Below are 19,655 nucleotides of genomic sequence, written 5' to 3' on the forward strand. Positions count from 1 at the left end.
TTCAGCATTGTCGACTTTCATTCTGATTATTGGTCTGTCGCTCTTAGTATATTCTACAAACAAGTCAGGTCTCTCAGATGCTTGTGGGAGATCACATCTGGTTCTCACATCATCACTTTAAAATTGTCATGAAAATCTTTTTTTTTTTTTTTACATTTCACTTTTCCATTCTGGTTTCTAGATGGATCTTAAATAATAACCATTTTTTATGGAATTTTATGAACTTGTCCAAAGGCATTGGTGGCAGGTGATCAAGTCTCCTTAGAATGTGATGGCCTTGCAGCTGTGGGTGAAACTAATGCTAGAGTTATGGTTGTTCTAAAAATAATTGTTGGCTGAGAAATGTTTGATTTTAGAGAAGCATTGGGGAAGGTTGTTTTTTCTCATTTTTCTTTAACTTTGGGGTCAACATAGTGCGGCAAAGACAAAAGAGAAAAATACAGAGTAGCAAAAAGTCAGTCAATTTTCTGTCTTTCCCACTTAGCGCATTACTTACAAGTACCTTTCTCCTTCTATATACAGCTACAGAATAGGGAATCATCATATTCCAGAAGTCGGAAGGAATCTCAGAATTTGTCAAGCTCCCCCATCCCCAGTTTTCCAAATGGGAAAGCTGAGTCGCAGAGAGGGGAAGTGCATGATGTAGCTAGTTAGTGACAGTCCTTTGTGATCACAAGCTAGTAGCAGCCAGACCCTGGTCTCAGGTCGTATGCCTCCTGGTACAGTGCTCTTTCCAAGAGAGAACCACCTTTTAAGTGTTTCCGTTTTCCAATTACTCTCCTGCCAACTCTGAACAGTTCGAACTATTGTGACAGCAGTTTTTCAACACCGTAAGAGGTATTGCTTTCTCTTTCTAGTGCTGAATTGACAGCTCTGTGTTTTGTTACAGACTATGTGTTCTGCATTCCTGTCTGCAATTGGAATTACCCTGGGGGTAACATGATGTTACTGAAATCAATTGTAATGGAATACATGGTTATTTCCTTTCTTTATTTTCTACAGGCAATTTATAAACTTTCAAGAGCTTGTTTACTGCTCTGAGTGCTCTGTTTTCCAATAAGTTTCTTAGCCTTGTGATAATAAACTATTAATGCTGCAAAGGCCTGGTGGATATTATGCCTCTGTATAACAGAATGCGGGTCTCGCTTCCTTCTCTCGATTCCGAGGTAGCAGATCAATATAGAACACAATCCAGGATGTTACCCATAATTTTTCAAGCCTCTGTTCACAGATGGCTGAACCCTATTCCAACTCCGTTTCAGGCTGTGAGCCCAGCACTGGCACCTCTCCATATGTGGGACATTTGTGACCCCTATCATATTTTGGGACTCCACCACTACTTCCTATTTCCAGCTTTGGAACCCGTAATTTCAGCCTCCCCTTATGCTACATGTTTTAGTTCTCTATCAGGTCCCCAAAGATAGTTATCTAGTTTTAAAGTATACATTGGTGTCATTTTAGCTATGATTACTGTGTAAAATCACAGCACATCTGGACCAGAAATCTCCAAAATATGCCTCAGGGATAACTTACAGGTGGTATTCAGTTACATTGCTTTTGCGTGCATTGGGATTGTGGTGACCAGCGGCGATGAACCAGTTTGGTTCCTGTTTTTAGACTCTTAGGATGCGCATCAATGTTTCAAAATTTCTTTGATCTCCTTTATGTGCCCTTTGACCATTGTTGGTGCAAACAAGAGAAAACTGCCAAGATTCAAACGCTTTTCAAAATTCCATCATGTATCCAGAGCCATAAAATGGTACTAAGTTTCTAGAATTGGTGGTGTAACTGATGAGGATTTCAAACAGACAAGGGCAGTGACGTAGGCAGTCCTCAGAGATGGTCCCCAAGATTCTCGCCTGCAGGTGTACACACCCTGTGTAAACACCTCCCCATCTTGAGATTGTGGGCAGGGTTGTGAGTACAATGGGATTTTCTCTTCTGTGATTAGGTTACGTTAAATGGCAAAAATGAAGGGATTTTTCAAATGTGATTAGGGTCCTTAATCAGTTAGATTTGAGTTCATCAAAAGAGAAATCATCCTTGATGGGCCCGAACTAATCAGGTGAGTCTTTAACAGGAAATGGACTCTTCCTAAAGGGAGAAATTTAAAGTATGAGGGAGTGGGGACTCCAACAGGCCCTTCAGGTGGACTGGGAGTTCTCCCCTCCCCCTTACACCCCCCACCCCCTTACTCCCCCTTCCCCCTCCCCCCTCCCCCCTTCCCTTGCTCTTATGGGCCCATGAGTTGGACCGGGTGTTTCCCTTTTACCTCTAACCCCTTTTCTCCCTTCCCTCAATAAACCTAGCGTAAAGTCCTTAAAAAAATAAAAAATAAAAATAAAGTATGAGGGAGATTGTCCTCCTGGCTTTGAAGAAGGACTTGAGTGAAACTTCAAGGAGTTGAGAGTGACCCTTGGTTAAGAACCAGCAAGAAAACAGGGATATAAGTCCTACAACTGCAAGGAACTAAACTGTCAACATCTATATAACCCTGAAAGATGACCCTGAGCACAGGTGGGTGTGCAGTGGGCTGACACCTTGATTTCAGCCTGGTACGGCACTGAGCGGAGGACCTAGCTCTCTGGTGCCTGAACTCCTGCTCCACAGAAACCACAGGCTAACCAGTGTATGTTGTTTTAAGCCACTAAATGTGTGGTGACTTGTCACACAGCAATAGAAATGAATGCAAGAGGATACACCGAACACCATTTTGATATTTTGTAGGCCAATGTGCAAATGTCATACAACCTCGGAGAAATTGTATCTCCACCAACCGTGAGAGGGAAAGTGGCAACAGTGTCTGGCACAATGGTCATGCTGATTCATGGGCAGTTATCTCTTTAGGCTCTTCGGGATCAATTACTGCACAGGGCCCATATATGCTTTCTACCTGCATTTCTCTCTGTTTGTATTTGTATTTCAGTGCCCTGCTGATGAAGTATCTTTTATAGATACTTCCTAAGTGCCTTCTATAGATCCTTTTAGGGGATAGGTTAGTTGTAGATTTTAAAACATTTAAGTGGAATGATAAGCACAAAACTTTAGCAATATATTTTTAAAAGCCCAACTCTTATGTTTTAAGAGTCAATATAATATAGTTGCTTTTATATAAAAAGCCATACTACTTGGTTCTCAAGCCAGCTACTCCTGACTTTGGACAAGGTCTTTGCCTCTGTGATTTGGCTTCCTTTTCTGTAAAATGGAGAAAATAAGAGTACCTCCTTATAGGGTTATTTTGAGGAATAAATGTTTTAACATATAAGAAGCACTTATAACAGTAAGCACTGAAGATGATTATCATCCAATGGGCTAATGTTAAACTCTGTCAGCACATGGTATGACTGAACTATTATATCCGATTAGGCTTCTGAGCTTTATTTGTTCAAATGGAAGATGTAATGCTTACCTACTGTGGCAGATGCAGATGAGAGCAGAGATTTGCCCCAGGAGCCCCAGCCTGCCCATGCCCCTCCGCGTGGAGGGATATCCACAGCCTGTAGAGAAACAGATCAGCCACAAGGTCAGCAATTCATTTTAACCTTGAATGAAAAAATATGTATTGGCTTGAAACAAAGAGAGGTGTTTTGTTTTGTTTTGTTTTGTTTTTTAAATCACCAACAACCATGTTTCACTGGCTTCTAGTTTATAAGGGCCATAAAAAAATATATCAACCCATACTGCAATATGCACTTTGAAACTAAATTAATTAGTATTAGTGTTGGCTTCTGAGGGCTTGGCTAGAAGTGACAAGAATGGAGTTTGATGTTAACCAAGACCCAAATCTCCCATTACCTGGAAGACAGGGACAGGGCTGTAGGGGAAAAATGATTTAATATATTAGAGCACAAGAATGATTTGAAAAAGTTCAAGACAACCTTGACTCATGCAATTTATATAGAACTAAACAACTGTGCTCTTCAAGGCAGAGTTAACTTGCAAGTCTCGGGTGGTAGGAGGAGCTTTGCCATGAGTGATATAGGCCAAGTGTCTACAAAAGCATCAGTGAGCCTGGAGATGGTAGCAGCAAAAGGTAGCTTTTCAAGGTAGACACCTTGCAAAGTGTCCACTCCATTCACAATGACCTCTGTAACCATATCTCTCCTTGTCCGTGAGCTTAGTCGATTCAAACTTTTTTACTTAGGTATTTGAATTGGGGCTGAGAGACTCTGGTTGCTTGAGATGGTTGCTTGAATAGAAGAAGAAAACTAGGCAGTGTAGGGTCAACATATTCTATTTACCATGCAGACTAAGAAGAAGAGGAAGCAGAGTGAGCAGAACGAAGGAGATATATCAGAGAAGCTGTATGAATTCCTGATACCTTCTCAGCCCCTGGTACCTGTTTCTCTTCAAGGCTCTGCTGCTTTTCTATCTTTGGGTTCCATGAGATTCTTACATTGTGTTTGTGTGTGCGTGTGTGTGTAATGTGTTTCTTCTCTCCTCCTCTCCACTGATATGTCCCCAGAGCCAAGAAGAGCACATGGCATGTAATGAATACTTAATATATTTATTCATTGAGTAACTGAAACTCATCTGTTTTCTTAAATGTACAACAGTTTCTGTTCCTTGCAACCTATGTGTTCTGATCCGGTTAGTAAAATCTACCTTTCTCTTACTCTCTAGGAATACATTTGAGAAAAGGAGGCAAGAACACCTTAGGAATTGAAGAATCATAGCTCTTTCACTCCAAAAGAAAAAGAAAGGAAGTAGTTAAGGAAGAACTGAAAAGTTCCTACAAAGTTTGTATGTTCTATAACTTTTGACCCAACGCTGGCCCATCAGTCATCTCCAGCTCCCCTTTCCCTGCTGCCTGCCATGCTTGCACATAAGAGTGGACATGTGAAACAGTTTCAAACTAATGGGCTATAACAGGGAAACTTTTGCTTTCATAATATATTATACAGTTATGGCTGGTATCAGCTCTTTCTCCCTCCCTTTTTCCTGTCCTGAATGGGGACACAATGCTTGAAACAGAAGCAGCCATTTTAGTGCCATGAGAAAAAGGCCGGGGAGTCCCAGACGCTGGTCCTGGCACCGCTGAGCTACTAAACCAGCGTGAGCATCCGCCTATCTCCATTCTTTCTGTTAAGTGAGAAAAAAACAGATTGCTATTTTATAAGCTATATAAGTTGGATTTCAGTTACTTGCAACCAAATGCATTCCGAAATGATTAACCTAGTAAATATCAAACACCATTCATCAGTGCAGACTATTGATGAAGAGAAAAGGTTATGGGATTAAGTTGCTTGGGTTTGACTCCAGGCTCTGCCATTTTGGGCCACAAGTTGCCCAAGTCCTTTAAGCCACTGCTTACTTCATTACAGAACACAAGGTATGGTGGTATAAGAACCGAAAGTCTAAGAACCAATAGTCTCAGAGGTTTGTTGTGAATATCAAAAGAAGCAATTCTTATAAAGCTGCGAGCATAATGCCTGGCATTTAATAAATACTTCACAAATGTTAACTAATAGTAGTAATAATAATAATAAACAACTACATTTTTAATACTAGGACGTAAAAAGCTTTGAAAATTGAGCGACTTTTTTTCTGTTGGAAACAATGAGAAGCCTGTTAACACGAATGGAAATACTCATGATCCATGACTGTAAGCTTTCATTTTTGGTGTCTACGTTGATTTAGTTCACTTTGGCAATGGAAGCCAATGGCAATTTTATAGCCTTATGAAGACAGATGTAAGCTGATGATTAATATCATTCTTTTACAGGAAAAATCACTACCTATGTGATTAAGGAGAGTTAATACACTTAAGGGTGACAGCTTCTGACTCAAATTTATAATACTTAATATGCTCTGACAGCTGGTAATTGACTAGCAGATGGAAATAAGTATGAGATGAATCTAGAAGTTTTTGCAGTATAATAAGAGACAACTTCAGTTGATTTATTAATCAAGCTCCTTTGACACTGAGCTGTGACCTCCCGATCAGCTATAGAGAATATTTATCAGAGGCAAATACTCAAATGACTACATGTGCACATTTAATACAAAAACCATATAAAGTGAATGTTCAACATGAATTGTAAACCTATCTCATCATGAGTACTGTCTCCACTTTAAATGGCTTTAATGTTACACACTTATGAGACGATAAAGTAGGCAGAATGGATCTACTCAGACTTCCATCGTTAAACATGGTCGTTTTAAAGCTTTGTTTCACCTTCATGCCATGTATTCCCCACCTCCTTTATCAGACAGCTTCACATTCTATTTTACAGAGAAAACAGAAGTGGTCAGATGAGAACCCTCTAAACCCCTCCTTAGAAAACCTCAGAAGAATGACCTCATCTTGTACAGCGAATCAGATTTGGCTTGATCAAGAGGAATATCCAAAACTCAACTGGAGATCACTAAAACATCTATAACAAACGTCCCAGGTAATTCCAGGACACCACCAGATTTAGGAAGCACTGCCCTATATGGCTGAATGGCACCAGCATCCACCTGCTTGCTCAAGTCAAAACTGGACTCTCATCACGTAGAGCAGGCTCAAAAGGGGAAATAAACGAATTGGAGCCAACCCTACTCACTCACTGAGAGGCAAAAATCTGCTATCAACATGTCTTGGCCCGTGTTCTCTCTTCTTTGTCTCCTTCAACAGATTGTTTTAATTTAATTTAATTTAATATTTTATTCTCACCTGAAGACATCTTTTCATTGCTTTTTTATTTTTTATTTTTAGAGAGAGAGAGGAAGGAAGAAAGAAAAACACTGATGTGAGAGAGAATCATCGATTGGTGGCTTCCCATATGTGCCCTGACCAGGGATCAAATCCGCATCCTTTTGGTTACAAGATGACATTCCAACAAGCTGAATCACACTGGTCAGGACAACAGCAATTTTATAACTTAAGCATTCTGTGGTAGTCTGGTGGTAGTCTATGTTTTCCTTGGAGAGCACTTTCTGGAATTCTTTACCCTCATAATTGTCCTTATGCATTGGTGTTGAACAGTAGGGATGACATTTTTTTTTGCTTTGGATTGCATTTCTTGGTGTTAAGAATTTGGGAATGTTTGATCTAGATGAGATCTTTTAGGAGGTGATGGATTAGTGTGTAATAAGGTCCTACAAGATCTCTGGGAAGAAACGTCACTCCTGATTAGCACCCAAGGCAACCGTCTCTGAAAGGCTAAAGCCTTTCCTGACTCCTTAAGATCAAGTGTTCCATCTAAGGCTTCCCTTGTGCCTATACTATCTAGTACTGCAGAACATGCTACAATTGCTGTAAATAACACTGCCTTCCCCAACTAGCCTGCAGGCATCCTGAAGATAGCTGCACCACTCAGATACCTGGGCATAACACAGTGTCATGGGACTGATAGGGGCCTTCGAGAACCGAGTCCAACATGTCTCATGGATGCTGTGGATTCCTGCATGAAGCCTCAGCTCAACGGCTTCCAGTTTGTACATCTGAATGAATGGGAAGGAGAAGGAGCACCAGAAATAGCTTCTCTGAGTGCACAAACTGAATAGTGTGACCCTTCAAAGCAGAGACCCTTCAGTTGGCAGAACCACTGGTCTCTTCTTCTCTAGGGCCCTTCCTGGCCACACCCCCCTTCTCCCACCAAGTTATGGCCACTGTGCTGACTCAGACAGGTTTATACTTTCTCAAAGTTCATTATACCAGGTTTTTTTTGTTTGTTTGTTTATTTTATTGGGTAGGCATTTCCTCATAGAAGTTTTTTAAAGGATTATGAGATGTTTTTTGGCTCAGATATACCTGGGATCAAACAGGCTTTTGAGTTTGGCCATTCTCCTATAGGACCTGCCATTCCTTGGGGACCCGTGTTCAAGATCCAAATAGTCAACTTGTAAATAAACTTTTGATTCATGATTTTTTGTAGAGTTCATTCTCTTTTGGATCAGAAAAAGTTGTTTTCATCACTACAAGAGGACTTCTTGAAAGTGTCCCACAAAGGGTACATAAAATAGAGCCAACGCACAATGCTTGAAGATGAGGCACAAACGGACTTCTTCTACCATCAACTTAAGATAAAAGAATAGGTTACCAAAAGGGAGAGTAGAATCCCCTTTGCTGGTAATCCTTAAACAGAGACTCAACTTCAACCACCTAGAAGGGTTTAAACATGACCCAGGTGAAAATGATATCCTTTCCAAGCAGCCCTATCGGCTTTCTGCCTTTCCTGGAACAAACACATTCACAGATGTTCCTCTCACACCTTGGTTCTATCTGAGCTCCTGAAGGCAATGCCACACTCATACACCCAGAGCCACGGGCCCAACTCTGTGGCCAATATTTGCACTTCCATCCAGATAATTCTGTGATATTTCATTCTGGGGAAATGCTCACCTCCCCAAAGTCCTTGGAAGCTAACAGTGTTGTGCTGGGAGAGCAGGGGAGTGTCTGTCTGCCCATCAGCTCATCTTCATAGCATCAAGGAGATTTAAAAAGTGCTTTCAACAGCAGGATCCACTCAATTTGCTCAAAAAATTTAAGGAGGCCAATGTATAGGAACATACTGACTTTATTGTTTATCTTTATTAACAAACTTGTTATAATTATTAGAAGCCTGAAATTGAAATGTATAACTGAGGCATCAGGAGCACACATATTTTGAATTAGTGGAACTTGTGTAGTTTCTTTGTCATCTCAAGTCAGAATGGTGTGGCTAAGATATAGTTTTCTTAATGGGCAAAGGTATTTATTAACAGTGGCACTCATAATAAAAATTGGGAACCAATGTTCCCCACAATAGAAAGATAGTGTGGCAGGAAAATGGTTTCCGGAGTCAGTAAGTATAGGAGATATAAATAGGTATCTTATTGGTTCTGTTTCTCTGCAGAACCCAACCTAATACAGACCCTGGCATCAGCATTTTTTCAAAGCTTTCTCAGTTGTTGAGATGCTCAGCTGGAGTTAAGGACCTCTAGCCCGGGAGTTCTTAACCTCTCACAGGGTCCCTGGGTGGCTTCAAAGGGTCTGTGAACTCTGAATTCAGAAACAAAATTGTGCATTTGTGTGGGCCATATCTGACCCAGACTTCCAGCTGACATCACTGCTTGGTTTTGTTTGAGCATCACCAGTTTTGGAAAACAGCCTCTTCCCCAAGAAAGCCCACCTCATCTTAGAACAGTTCTAAGGAAACTAAGAAGCCAGTTTTGGGGGACTGTGTATAAAGGGGAAGGAATCGAGAAGTACAGATTGGCACTTACAAAGTAGCCACAGGGATGTGATGTACAGCATAGGAAATATAGTCAGTAATATTGTAATAACTGCATATGGTGCCAGGTGCATGCTGGAAATATCGGAGGAACACTTTGTAAAGTATGTGATTGTCTAACCACTATGCTGTACACTTGAAACTACTACAAAATAACATTGAATGTAAACTGTAATTGAAAAAAAGAAAAAATTAAAAGAGAAGCTAATTTTGAATAAAAGAATCATAAAACATTAGTCAGAAGGATATCAAGTGGTCTTCACGTGCAAATTTTTCATTTTATAAAGGGAAAAACTGAGGCACAGAGGAATTAGGTGTCTTGTCCAAATTGACAGACTTAATGATAGGTTGGACAATGAAAGGCCAGCCCCCACCTCAGTTTCCTGTTTAGTACCCTTCCCCTGCGGCAGGCAGCCAAGTCCCTTCAAGGATGTGATCTGGGTGGCATAGTTCAGGATGAGCAGGGCAGGGCCTGGCTGAGGGGTGACCCCCGTTCCCCCATCACTCCAGACGGCAGGATTGGAGGTGAGCAGCCGTCCTATTCCTTCCATGCTGGGGGCCTCCCTACCCCACCTGTCCCCACACGAATGGAGGTGAAGGTGCCAACAGAACCCAGCTTAATGGTTGTGTTGATGGGCACAAGGTTCCAAATGGGAGCCAGTGGTTCCTCTTTTCCCCCAGAGATCAGGGGCATTGAACATGCTCTGCCTCTGGTTCCCTGGATGGTGACCAGGTATATGATGATCTGAAGGTCTGAATGTGATCTGAATGTCTAAGATCTTCATAGTGGATTTGTAAATATGCATTAAAATTTAAGTGACATTAAAGAAACATTGACTTGGTTAGGGTGGAATCAGGCTCATTAATAATTTAGACTCATGTTCAATATTACAATATTTTCGACTTTACTACTGAGTAGCTTAAAACCTTACTGGGGTGTTTAAAATCTCTAAGCCTGGTTGCCTTGTCTATAAATTGATGTTACTAATATATAGCTTAGAACCTCTAAGAACTGTTGCATGGAGTGAACTACATAACACATCTGGTGGCCAGCAGAGTGCCTGGCACACCAGATATATCCAATTATTGGTGGCTGTTATTAATAACACAATTATCAAAATGCAAATATTATAATGACCAAATATTCCCAAGTATTCCTTTTCTCACCACACAACACAGTTTTGATGACAGAGGTGATATCACAGTATATTCTGAATGGCCAACCCCACCCACAGAATTTAGCACAAATCTGGGCCTATGGTAGGTTATCAGTAAGAAGTTAAATTGAACTGAATCAAATAAACCACTCCTACCGGATTAGTCTGTTCTTTCAGGGGTATTTCGGATCCAAGATCTGCCTCGAGGCTGACGGCGTCAATGCACTCGGCAAGCACATCCTCAGTCACTTCTCCATGGAGTGGGGTCTCCACGGCACTGGTGTCTTCAGGCGGCTCAGGGTGTCCAGTTTCAGCAGTCTCTGTACCCTGAATGGCTGCATTTTCATGCACCTCTCCTCTGGGGTCAGCCAGGGTTGGCTCATTGGAAATCATAGCCGATTCACAGGGCACCTCTGCATCTTTGGGTAAAGAATCACTGTTGGGTCTCTTGGGAATTTCTGCTTTGTCTCCAGTGGCTGAAGTGTTACCGGCATCATCAGACATTTTTAAAATTATCTGTCAACATGGTTACAAACAAAAACTTTCTGCTTTAATATGAATTGTTAAACTTTAATTCAAAGCCCTGAATAGTTAAATTACATCTGCTTGAGTAAACTTTTTCAACCAATAAGAAGCTCATGTAGCCTTGGGGTAGACTGAATCTATATCCCAAAGGCATCCATGTCCTAATCCCTGGAATCTGTGAATATTATCTTATATGGCAAAAGGGATTTTGCAGGTATGATCCAATTAAGGATCTTTTATAAGGGAGATTATCTTGGATTATCTGGGTGGGTCCTTATAGAGAGAAGCAGAGGGAGACTTGACTACAAAACGGAAAAGGTGGTGTGATGACAGGAGCAGACACTGAAGTGATGGCTTTGAAGACAAATGATGGGGCCACAAGCTAAGGAATACAGGTGACCACTGGAACCTGGAAAAATCAAGGAAACTATTCTCCTCTCAGAGACTCCAGAAGAAACCAGCCCTACCAACCATTAGCCCAATGAAACTGATTTTGGACTTCTAACCTCCATAACTGTGAGAGAATAAATTTGTGTTGTAATAAGCCATTAAGGTTGTTATAATTTGTTACAACAGCAATAGGAAACTAATAAAACCTACAGTGCTGGGAGAAGGGGTGGGCTGGGTGGGGGGTAGCAATGGGGAAAAAATGGAACAACTGTAATTGAAAAATCAAAAAATAAAATTAAAAAAATAAAAATAAAAATAAAATCTACAGTGCTATCTTTTACCTTTCATGGATCTCTTGCTTGGTATGCAGGGTTATGTATATGGTAACCAGGCATATTATTCATATCTGTGAAGTTTTTTAGTTAGCACGATTCTATTGATTGTATTTGTAGCAATAATGAGAATAAGCACAGAAAAAACCCGAGCTTATCAAAAAATATTTGATATTTATCTCTACCATGTTATCAGAGATTCACATTGAGAAGAAGACACATATACACCTAAGTGTGCTTTGTTGGGTACTAGCTGGTGAAGGCCGGGGCTCTGTTTGGACAATAGTTTAGAGAGGGACACACAAGAATGAAATGGGAAGAAGTGATGTATTAAGCCAAATGAGGAATGTAGCCATTACAGAACAACCTACAAAACAGAAAACTTGGTACCATGTGGATGTCATGTAGAACAGTGCAGCCCAACAGAACTTTCTGTGATGATGAAAATGTTTTATATCTGCACCGTCCAATGAGGTAGCTAACAGCCACATGCAGCCATTGAGCATATGAAATGTGGCTAGTGCCACATTAAAACTTTTAATTTTATGTAATTTAAATTTAAATTTTATATTCCTATGTATGGCTAGTGGCTACCTTACTGGATAACAGAGATCCAGAAGGCTAGTTCAGGACGATAATTTTTTTTTTTTGGATAAAATGAAGGCAGTGTTCTCACTACATAAGAAGCCAAGTTTCATGCAAATCAATGGGTATTTTTGTTGGCCTAGATGTTTACCAGTTGATCACATCTCAGGTTGCTGCTAAAACCATGGAATGTGAGAAGCCATTTAACATAATGGCCAACTGGTGGTGTAGGCTTAGGAAGAACTCAAGTGCACAAGCCAGCCCTCTTATTCCCTCAAATACCTGTTGTCCGGCTGTTTCCTTTTCCTGTTACACTCTGCCTCTTGGTGAATCACATTCCTGTTTTACACACCATTTTCATGTTGTCAGTCTCAAATATCCACCTCCAGTCCATAGAGACAGAAAGTAAATTAGTGGTTTCCAGAGACAGAAGGGAGGGGGAATGAGGAATGACTGCTAATGATACAGATTTCTTTCACGGGTGATGAAAATGTTCTAAAATTAGATAGTGATAATGGCTGTACAACAGTGTGAATATATTAAAAGCCACTGAACTGTGCACTTAAAAGAGTAAATTTTGCAGTGTGTCAATTTTATGGTATATGAATTACATCTTAATATACTAAGAATATATATGTAATACATCATCTTGTGTCTTAATAATGCTGTTATAAAAAAATGCTACCTCTGGAGACGTTCTAATGGTCAGTTCAACCTCTCTTCCTGTCCAAAAAGAAATCTGTAGACTTACAATTAATACTAGATCTTCCACTCAATTTTTGTGTTTCATTTAATGGCACCCACATTTCTCCAATAACCCACAATATTCAAGACTGGAGATGGTGTGTCAATGAGTATGGTCAGTGCCTAGTTGACACAGTAAAGAATGATGCAAGGCCCCTGTACAGAAAAGGGTAGTTACTGTGGTTCACGGGAGGGCAATGGGATTGAGGGAAGGTACTTGAAAAACTATTATCATTAGGAAACTTATAAAATCTCTGGGAAAACCTTGTCAGGATTGGCTTAGGATGAAGGTTGCCAAACTATAGCCTTCCGTCTGTTTTGGTACATTAAGTTTTATTGGAATACAGACATGCTCATTTGCTTATGCATTGTCTATGGCTTGAGTAGTTGTGATAGAGACCATATGGTCTACAAAGTCACAAAGCCTAAAATATTTACTATCTGGACCTTTACAGAAAATGTTTGCTGAAGCATGGCCTAGGACACTGCTTGATTGCTATGGCCTAGAGTTCCCTGTCCTCATTTATCCTATCCTAACTGGGTCCTCAGGACAGGGCCGTAAGGAGAATGGGTACCTGAGTAAATGATGCTGGGACATCACTTTTATTCCTATTTTTGGTTCATCAACAGCTGGTCATAGACATTGTGTATTTTAATTTCTCTGTAAGATAATTGAAAATTCTAATCATTAATCTGGATTTTTTAAGAAGCTCCAAACGATTTCACTTTTCTACAGTATAAGTAGGCACATAAACCTGGCTATGATAAACATTCACGGGCAAATAAAAAGCATTATGAACACCCTGTTGTGTGTGCTTTGCCCTAAATGTGTTATACCATTCATAATGCTAACATACAACACATAGCAGGTGACGTGTGTGGGTTGTCATTTATACCATGGAATGGTTGGTTAACATCTGAAGTGCCGTATTCAGGAACATGCTCTCCAGAGGTCTTTAGTTAGCATTTCAACATCTGTAACTGAGAGTTCACCTCTTGAGAGGGTTCAACTTCCACCCTCTCTGATAGGTACCTCAGGTTGTGCTAATTAGCATAGGAATATTAGAAATCACTCTTACTGATGAAATGGAAATGGGGCTTAAGATATGTGGACTGGCCAAAATAACATACAGGTTCTTTCTGCCCTCCCATTACCAGGGCATAAGAGCTTATTGAGTGCAGCAGCTTATTATGCGGTGGGGTAGAATTTTTCTAGTCCTTGTAGCTGATTGTGGGAGAACACCAAACTCTGAACCTGACAAGAAGGTTACCTGCATCCTCCCCAGAGGCCTGAAAGGACAGGGCTACGACTTCCTCAGTCTTACAGGGACAAGCTGTAAAATTGAACCTCATTGCTAGACTAGTGCAAGGGTGCAGCAGAACTCTTGGTAGGGAGGCTGCACGAGAGGAGACCTACAGCCCTCACCCATCTCTAGTGGCCCAAGAGCTGCAACAAAACTTCTCTTCTCTGCGGCTGCTCTGCATTCAACCAACAACACGAAGCCATTCCTTTGGAAATACCCAGGAAGTCATCTCTATGGTGTTGAACTGATACTGTTAAAAAATATTTGTGGACAACTTATACATTTCAGAAAGACTATATATTTTACATGTTTATATAGAAAAATGGTAACTATACTATTCAGCCCTACTTTAACTTCCAGTTATACATATCTCTAATCTATTTACTTCTGCCTGTTACAGGTCTACATCTTCCCCTAAACCAAAACAAGAGAGGTCTTCTTTGTTTTTTTGGTAAACCTTTACCTACTGTGGATTCTATTATGACAGGAGAGATATACTCATTTTGAAGACTGTGCCTTTTTGTCTGAAATCATCAGAAATTGTAGGTTCTAAATACACAGCCATTTCTGTTGGCGTCCACCAACACTGTTTCCTGGGACAGCCCCCATCTCTGCCTGGGTTTCCCATAGGCTGTCAGACTTCGACATCTCTCCTGATTTATGGTTTGCAACATTCATCACTGCAGCTAAGTCTGTGGCTTTCTGACGCTCGGGAGACTCAACCCACCGAAACAAGGAGGCTTCTTCAGTAAATTCCAAGGAGAGGAGGGGCGGCATATAATGAAGCCTTTGTGGGCTGGGACTAACATAGCTTTTTTCATGGGTAAATTCAGCCATACCCAAATGCTCTCAAAAATAATGTTAAAAAGAGAAGACATGATTACTATCCTTCAGGAAATGAATTATCTGTTTATATTTTATTCCTGGTCGGCGAAGGTGCAGGAAATGATTTCAGCTAACACGAGTTGGTTATATGATGTAAAACAGCATATCATATAAGGAAAAAATGAATAGACTGACCTCACGCAAGGGAGAACTTTGAAAATGACCTTGATATGGTTATTTAAGCATGATAGGATAAGAGTATATGCAAATGTCCAGCATCAGAAATAAATTCTAGATATTCAGGATGGACGTCTGTGTGGTTGGGCCGAGAGGCCACGTGGAGGAGTAGCAAGGGCAGGAAGGATGGTATTCTGAGGTGGAAAGAGCTGTGCTCTGGTCCCACCGTCTCTCTATGTGCATAGAACTTACTCACTTCCTCCTCTGTAGAGTAAGGATGGACAAAATGATATGAATACTTTGTTCTCAAACACCAGACTGCAGGACTGGGATGAGTCCATGATGGCAGAGAAAAATGAGGACAAGATAGCAAGTTTTTCATCAATCTAAATTTATTAAATGTAGAGGACTGCCTTCATCTTGCAAGTTTAGCCTTCATGCTTTTCTTGGTCCTAAAGTGTCTTTCATTTTTATGAAATAGTGGTGTAGTGGATAGATTTTTTTAAATGGCCTCATTTGGCAAAATAAGAATTTAGTAACACAATGCCCTGTGTGAAATAACTTCCCCCAATTAAAAAAAAAAAAAAGGTGCAGGTCAGTAAAGGACGGGGAATAAAAACTCTGGATGAGAGCTTCTTGATCAGTTAGTAAAAGTTCCTGTGGAACTTGACAAGGACACATGCCCAGCACCCAGGCTCTTTTTCCTCCAGGGTAGCCTCCACATGTCTGCCATCTTCTGAAACAGATGACAACTCTTTGTTTCCTGCTTAGAAGCCATTAGGTGTCGACACCTTTGCACAGCCTCTGTGGCCCCCATGATCTGACCCCAGTCTATCTCTCTGCCTCCTGCCCCTCTCATTACACCCTCCACTCCTGCCTCAGCAGACACCCCATCAGGGGTGCCCACACCTCCCTGCCTTTGCTCTGCTGGTTCCTCTACCCAGCTGCCCTGCCTCCACATGCCTCGCAAACTCCTATTTGTTTCTCAATGCCTAATGTCACTTTTTACTCGGAAATTTTCCTTAATTTGCCCTTCTCCTTCCGAAGAATAAAGTGGTGTCTCATGTATGTTTTTGCAGTACTTTTTGCGATAATTCTATTGCATTTATAAGGGGTATTTGTTTCTGTCATTGTCTCCTCCAGGACTATGCCCAGCAAGCACCTAGCTTGGTTTATTACCCTCAAATATTTACTGAACTGAAGTATATTGTTTGGTATTGATTAAAGAGAAACAACGTCTGATTTAGGCTGGTCTTATAAGTACAATAAATGACTACTTACATGGACTGAATCCATGAGATTCAGGAAGGCCCCCTCCTACCCTCAAATTCCTTTTGCACTGGCTCACTTGTGCCTCACATTCCACCCTGAAAGGTTCATTCCTTTACTTAAAGCTTGCAGTGTAAGGAGTTTATCAGATTTGGACGGAGGAAAGGAAGGCGAGAACACAGAAGGAACATAAGTGAGACAGGAAAGGGACCACCAGGAAGAAAAGAGGGCAGAACGAGGCCTCTCAGGAGAAAAGGTGGTCTCATCCTCAGTTTCCTCAGGTTGGCTGAGGTCTCCTGGAGCTCAAGACACATTGATTCTAAAAGTCACCTGTTTGTATCCCTCAAGATGTTTAGGATGATGACTGATGGGTTCAGTAGGGCATAGGTAGAGGCCTCACAGCCCACACAGACATGTCTTCCTACTCTGGAAAAAGTCAGTGATGTTCAGGTGCCTGATCTGAGACAGCTGGAAATACTCACCTGATTCCAGGGGAGACTAGGAGAACACTGGCGGGGAAGGGGGGAAGGAGGGACTGGGCTAGGGAGTGGAGTTCAAACCCAGGGCTGTGAATCAAGGTGGAACCAGCTTAGATGTTGGCTGGGGTGGAAGGCAGGATGTGGATTTGCAGGGGGAGGGATGATGAGCTACAGTTGGAGGTCAGGCCTGCATCGGTTTTCCAAGTTCAAAGGCAGGCGAACCCCAGGATGGAGGCCTCTGCCTTTCCAGGACCTGCTCCCTCTGTGCCCCTGGCTGCCTGGACCCTACAGCCTATCTCTGACTCTGACCTGGGACGTTGGGGAAACTTTTTTTAGACTTGCTTGGTGCTGGGCGCTCAAGGCAGGCTTCGCGGAGGTTCCCGCTGGCCGAGGGTGCAGACCCGGAGAGCGGGCGTGTGGGTGTGTGCATGAGCGTGGACCCGGAGCAACACACACTCACACACACACACTCACACGCCCACACCCACGCAGGGCCCTCGGCAGCGCCGGCCGCGCCTCCCCGGACCTTTACCCCCAAGCCCGGTCCTACCGGGTCCCACACCCGGTGACAACTCCTTGCCGAAGGTTTTGCACTAAGCAGCGGGCCGGATTCGGGGGCCAGGACAAGGAGCGACGGCGGGGTTTCCCCACCATCCCGCTGTCACCGCCCGCCCGAGAGAAGGGGACTGGGAGAGGGTGCCCCAGGATCTTACCGCTCAGGGTGGCGAGTGCGCGCAGGAGCGCCGGGCGGGTCCCGCCCCGCCACGTCTGCAAGGCCGGGGACGCGGCCGGAGGGCGGGCCTGGAGGGGGACACTGGGCCCAGCGCCCCGCCCCGCGGCCGGCCCGAGGTCGGGCTCCGCCCCGCGTGCACCCGGACCCAGCTCCAGAGCGTTGCTGCGGCGCCTGGCCACCCCCTCCCCCCTGGGCTGGGAGGGTCCCAGCGGTGCTTTTGACCCTCCCTGGGAAACTTGACTTTTCCAGTTCTGTGCCCGGGGCGAGAGAGTCGGAGAGGCGCCCACCCCACCCGGAACGGGGCTCGGGATTCGCAGGATTCCTTTTCTCCCTGTAATAAAAGTGCCCTGAAAAGTCCGCGGACAGTTACACCGGGAAGGAGTGGCTCCAGTTCAGCAAGAGTTTGCATCTGCAGATTGTGCGATTGTGCGTTAAGCAACTCTCTCTGACTCTGTGGGAGAGCGATCTGATTTAAAACCACCGGACAAAACACACAAAAGCGCTTTCTACAAGGCCTATTTGGAAATGTGGATCAAAATTCAAATACGTGATCTTTGGTCCAGGAATTCCACATCTGCGAATTTGTCCTAAGAGTGGAATGTACAAATATGTTCATTGTAGGTGTTTATGCCAGAGAAAACCGGAAACAACCTGTCCCACAATAAAGAGTTGGTGAAATAAACTGCAGTAATTTCCAACAGTCCGGTATACGGTAGCCATTAAAAATTATGTCTGTACGTCGAATTCATTGATATGGAAGGACTGCCATAGAGGCAGATTAAGTCGAGGGCAGGGCAAGTGTAGTAGAGTGCTTGCATAGTAGGAGCCTATTCTTGAAAATTATACGTGGGTATTTTATGTAATTTAAAAAACAGTTATTCTTTCTGAGCTCTGCAATTGCGAGTGTTAGTAAATTGTGTGGCTGGTGTGACAGAAGTCTTTTGATGCCCCATGACACAAACATCCCTGCCTGTGGGGCAGCTCGAACCTTTGCTGCACTTGCCCCGCCCCTGCTGTGCCAAAGGCCCAATCAGATCTTCCTTTTCACAGGGCTGGTTTCCTTTTCTCCTTTGACCCTAAACACACCCTTCCAACAAAAGAATATTAACCAAGCAAGCCTAGCAACGAGTTTTGTTGCCGGCTGTAAATTAGGCTCTTTTACTCAAATGCTGTTGTTTGCAACCCCACCAGGTTTTATTTCAAAACTTATATTTTTCTGCAACGTAAAAGATTTTTTTTATTCGTTTAAAAAATTCTGGAGTATTTAAAATATATAGAAAGGTAGAGAATAATATGACAAATCCTTATTTGTGTAAAAAAAGTAGAGCATATTATGATTATGCTTAGATTTAGCAATTTTTTGGCTTTAAAAGAAAAAATGTTGCATAAATGGTTGAAACCCTGTCTCTTTCATTTTCCACTTTCCTTGGAGGTAATGACCATCCTGAGGCTGTTGTATACCCTTCCCTCCCATATTTCTATATTTCACTGCACATATCTCTCCCATAAACACCATACAGAATGGGTTTTCAATGTTTTTCAATTTCACACTATACAGAATGGTTTTTCAATGTTTTCAAATTTCATAAATAACATCCTGTACACTTGTTTGCTCAACATCATGGTTTTGATAACCATTCATGTTCATGCATAGAGCTCTAGTATATTCATTTCAAAGCCTTTATAGAATTCCATTGTATGACTGTGCCACAGCTGATCCATTCCCCAACCAAGGGGCATTTAGTGTGTTTTATGTTTCACTGTTACGCACAGTGTTGCAATGGCCAGCCATCTTTGTATATGTTTTCTTGTATCCCACACTAGAAATGGAAGAGCCAGGTCACTGGATATTGTGAAACTGTCCACCAGTGTGCCTCTACTATTCATCCAACAAAACTTTTTTTTTTTCCTAGCATGTGTTATGTACTGAGAGCT

General features: G+C 42.2%; 1 protein-coding gene across 1 annotated transcript in view; it reads right to left on the bottom strand.

Annotated features, from left to right (window-relative positions):
- Positions 1-17,773, bottom strand: part of FAM114A1 (family with sequence similarity 114 member A1) — a 51,142-nt gene extending 33,369 nt beyond the window's left edge. The window contains exons 1-3 of the mRNA XM_090266985.1: positions 17,701-17,773; positions 10,514-10,873; positions 3,410-3,497 (exon numbers count right to left, since the gene is read on the bottom strand). Coding sequence (XP_090123111.1) covers positions 3,410-3,497; positions 10,514-10,861 — 436 coding nt within the window. The 5' untranslated portion in view covers positions 10,862-10,873; positions 17,701-17,773. The remainder of the gene's footprint in view (positions 1-3,409; positions 3,498-10,513; positions 10,874-17,700) is intronic.
- Between the last annotated feature and the right edge of the window lie 1,882 nt (positions 17,774-19,655).

Source organism: Furipterus horrens, unplaced genomic scaffold (genome assembly GCF_987537825.1).
Source record: "Furipterus horrens unplaced genomic scaffold, mFurHor1.1.pri manual_scaffold_2, whole genome shotgun sequence".
NCBI lineage: Eukaryota > Metazoa > Chordata > Mammalia > Chiroptera > Furipteridae > Furipterus > Furipterus horrens.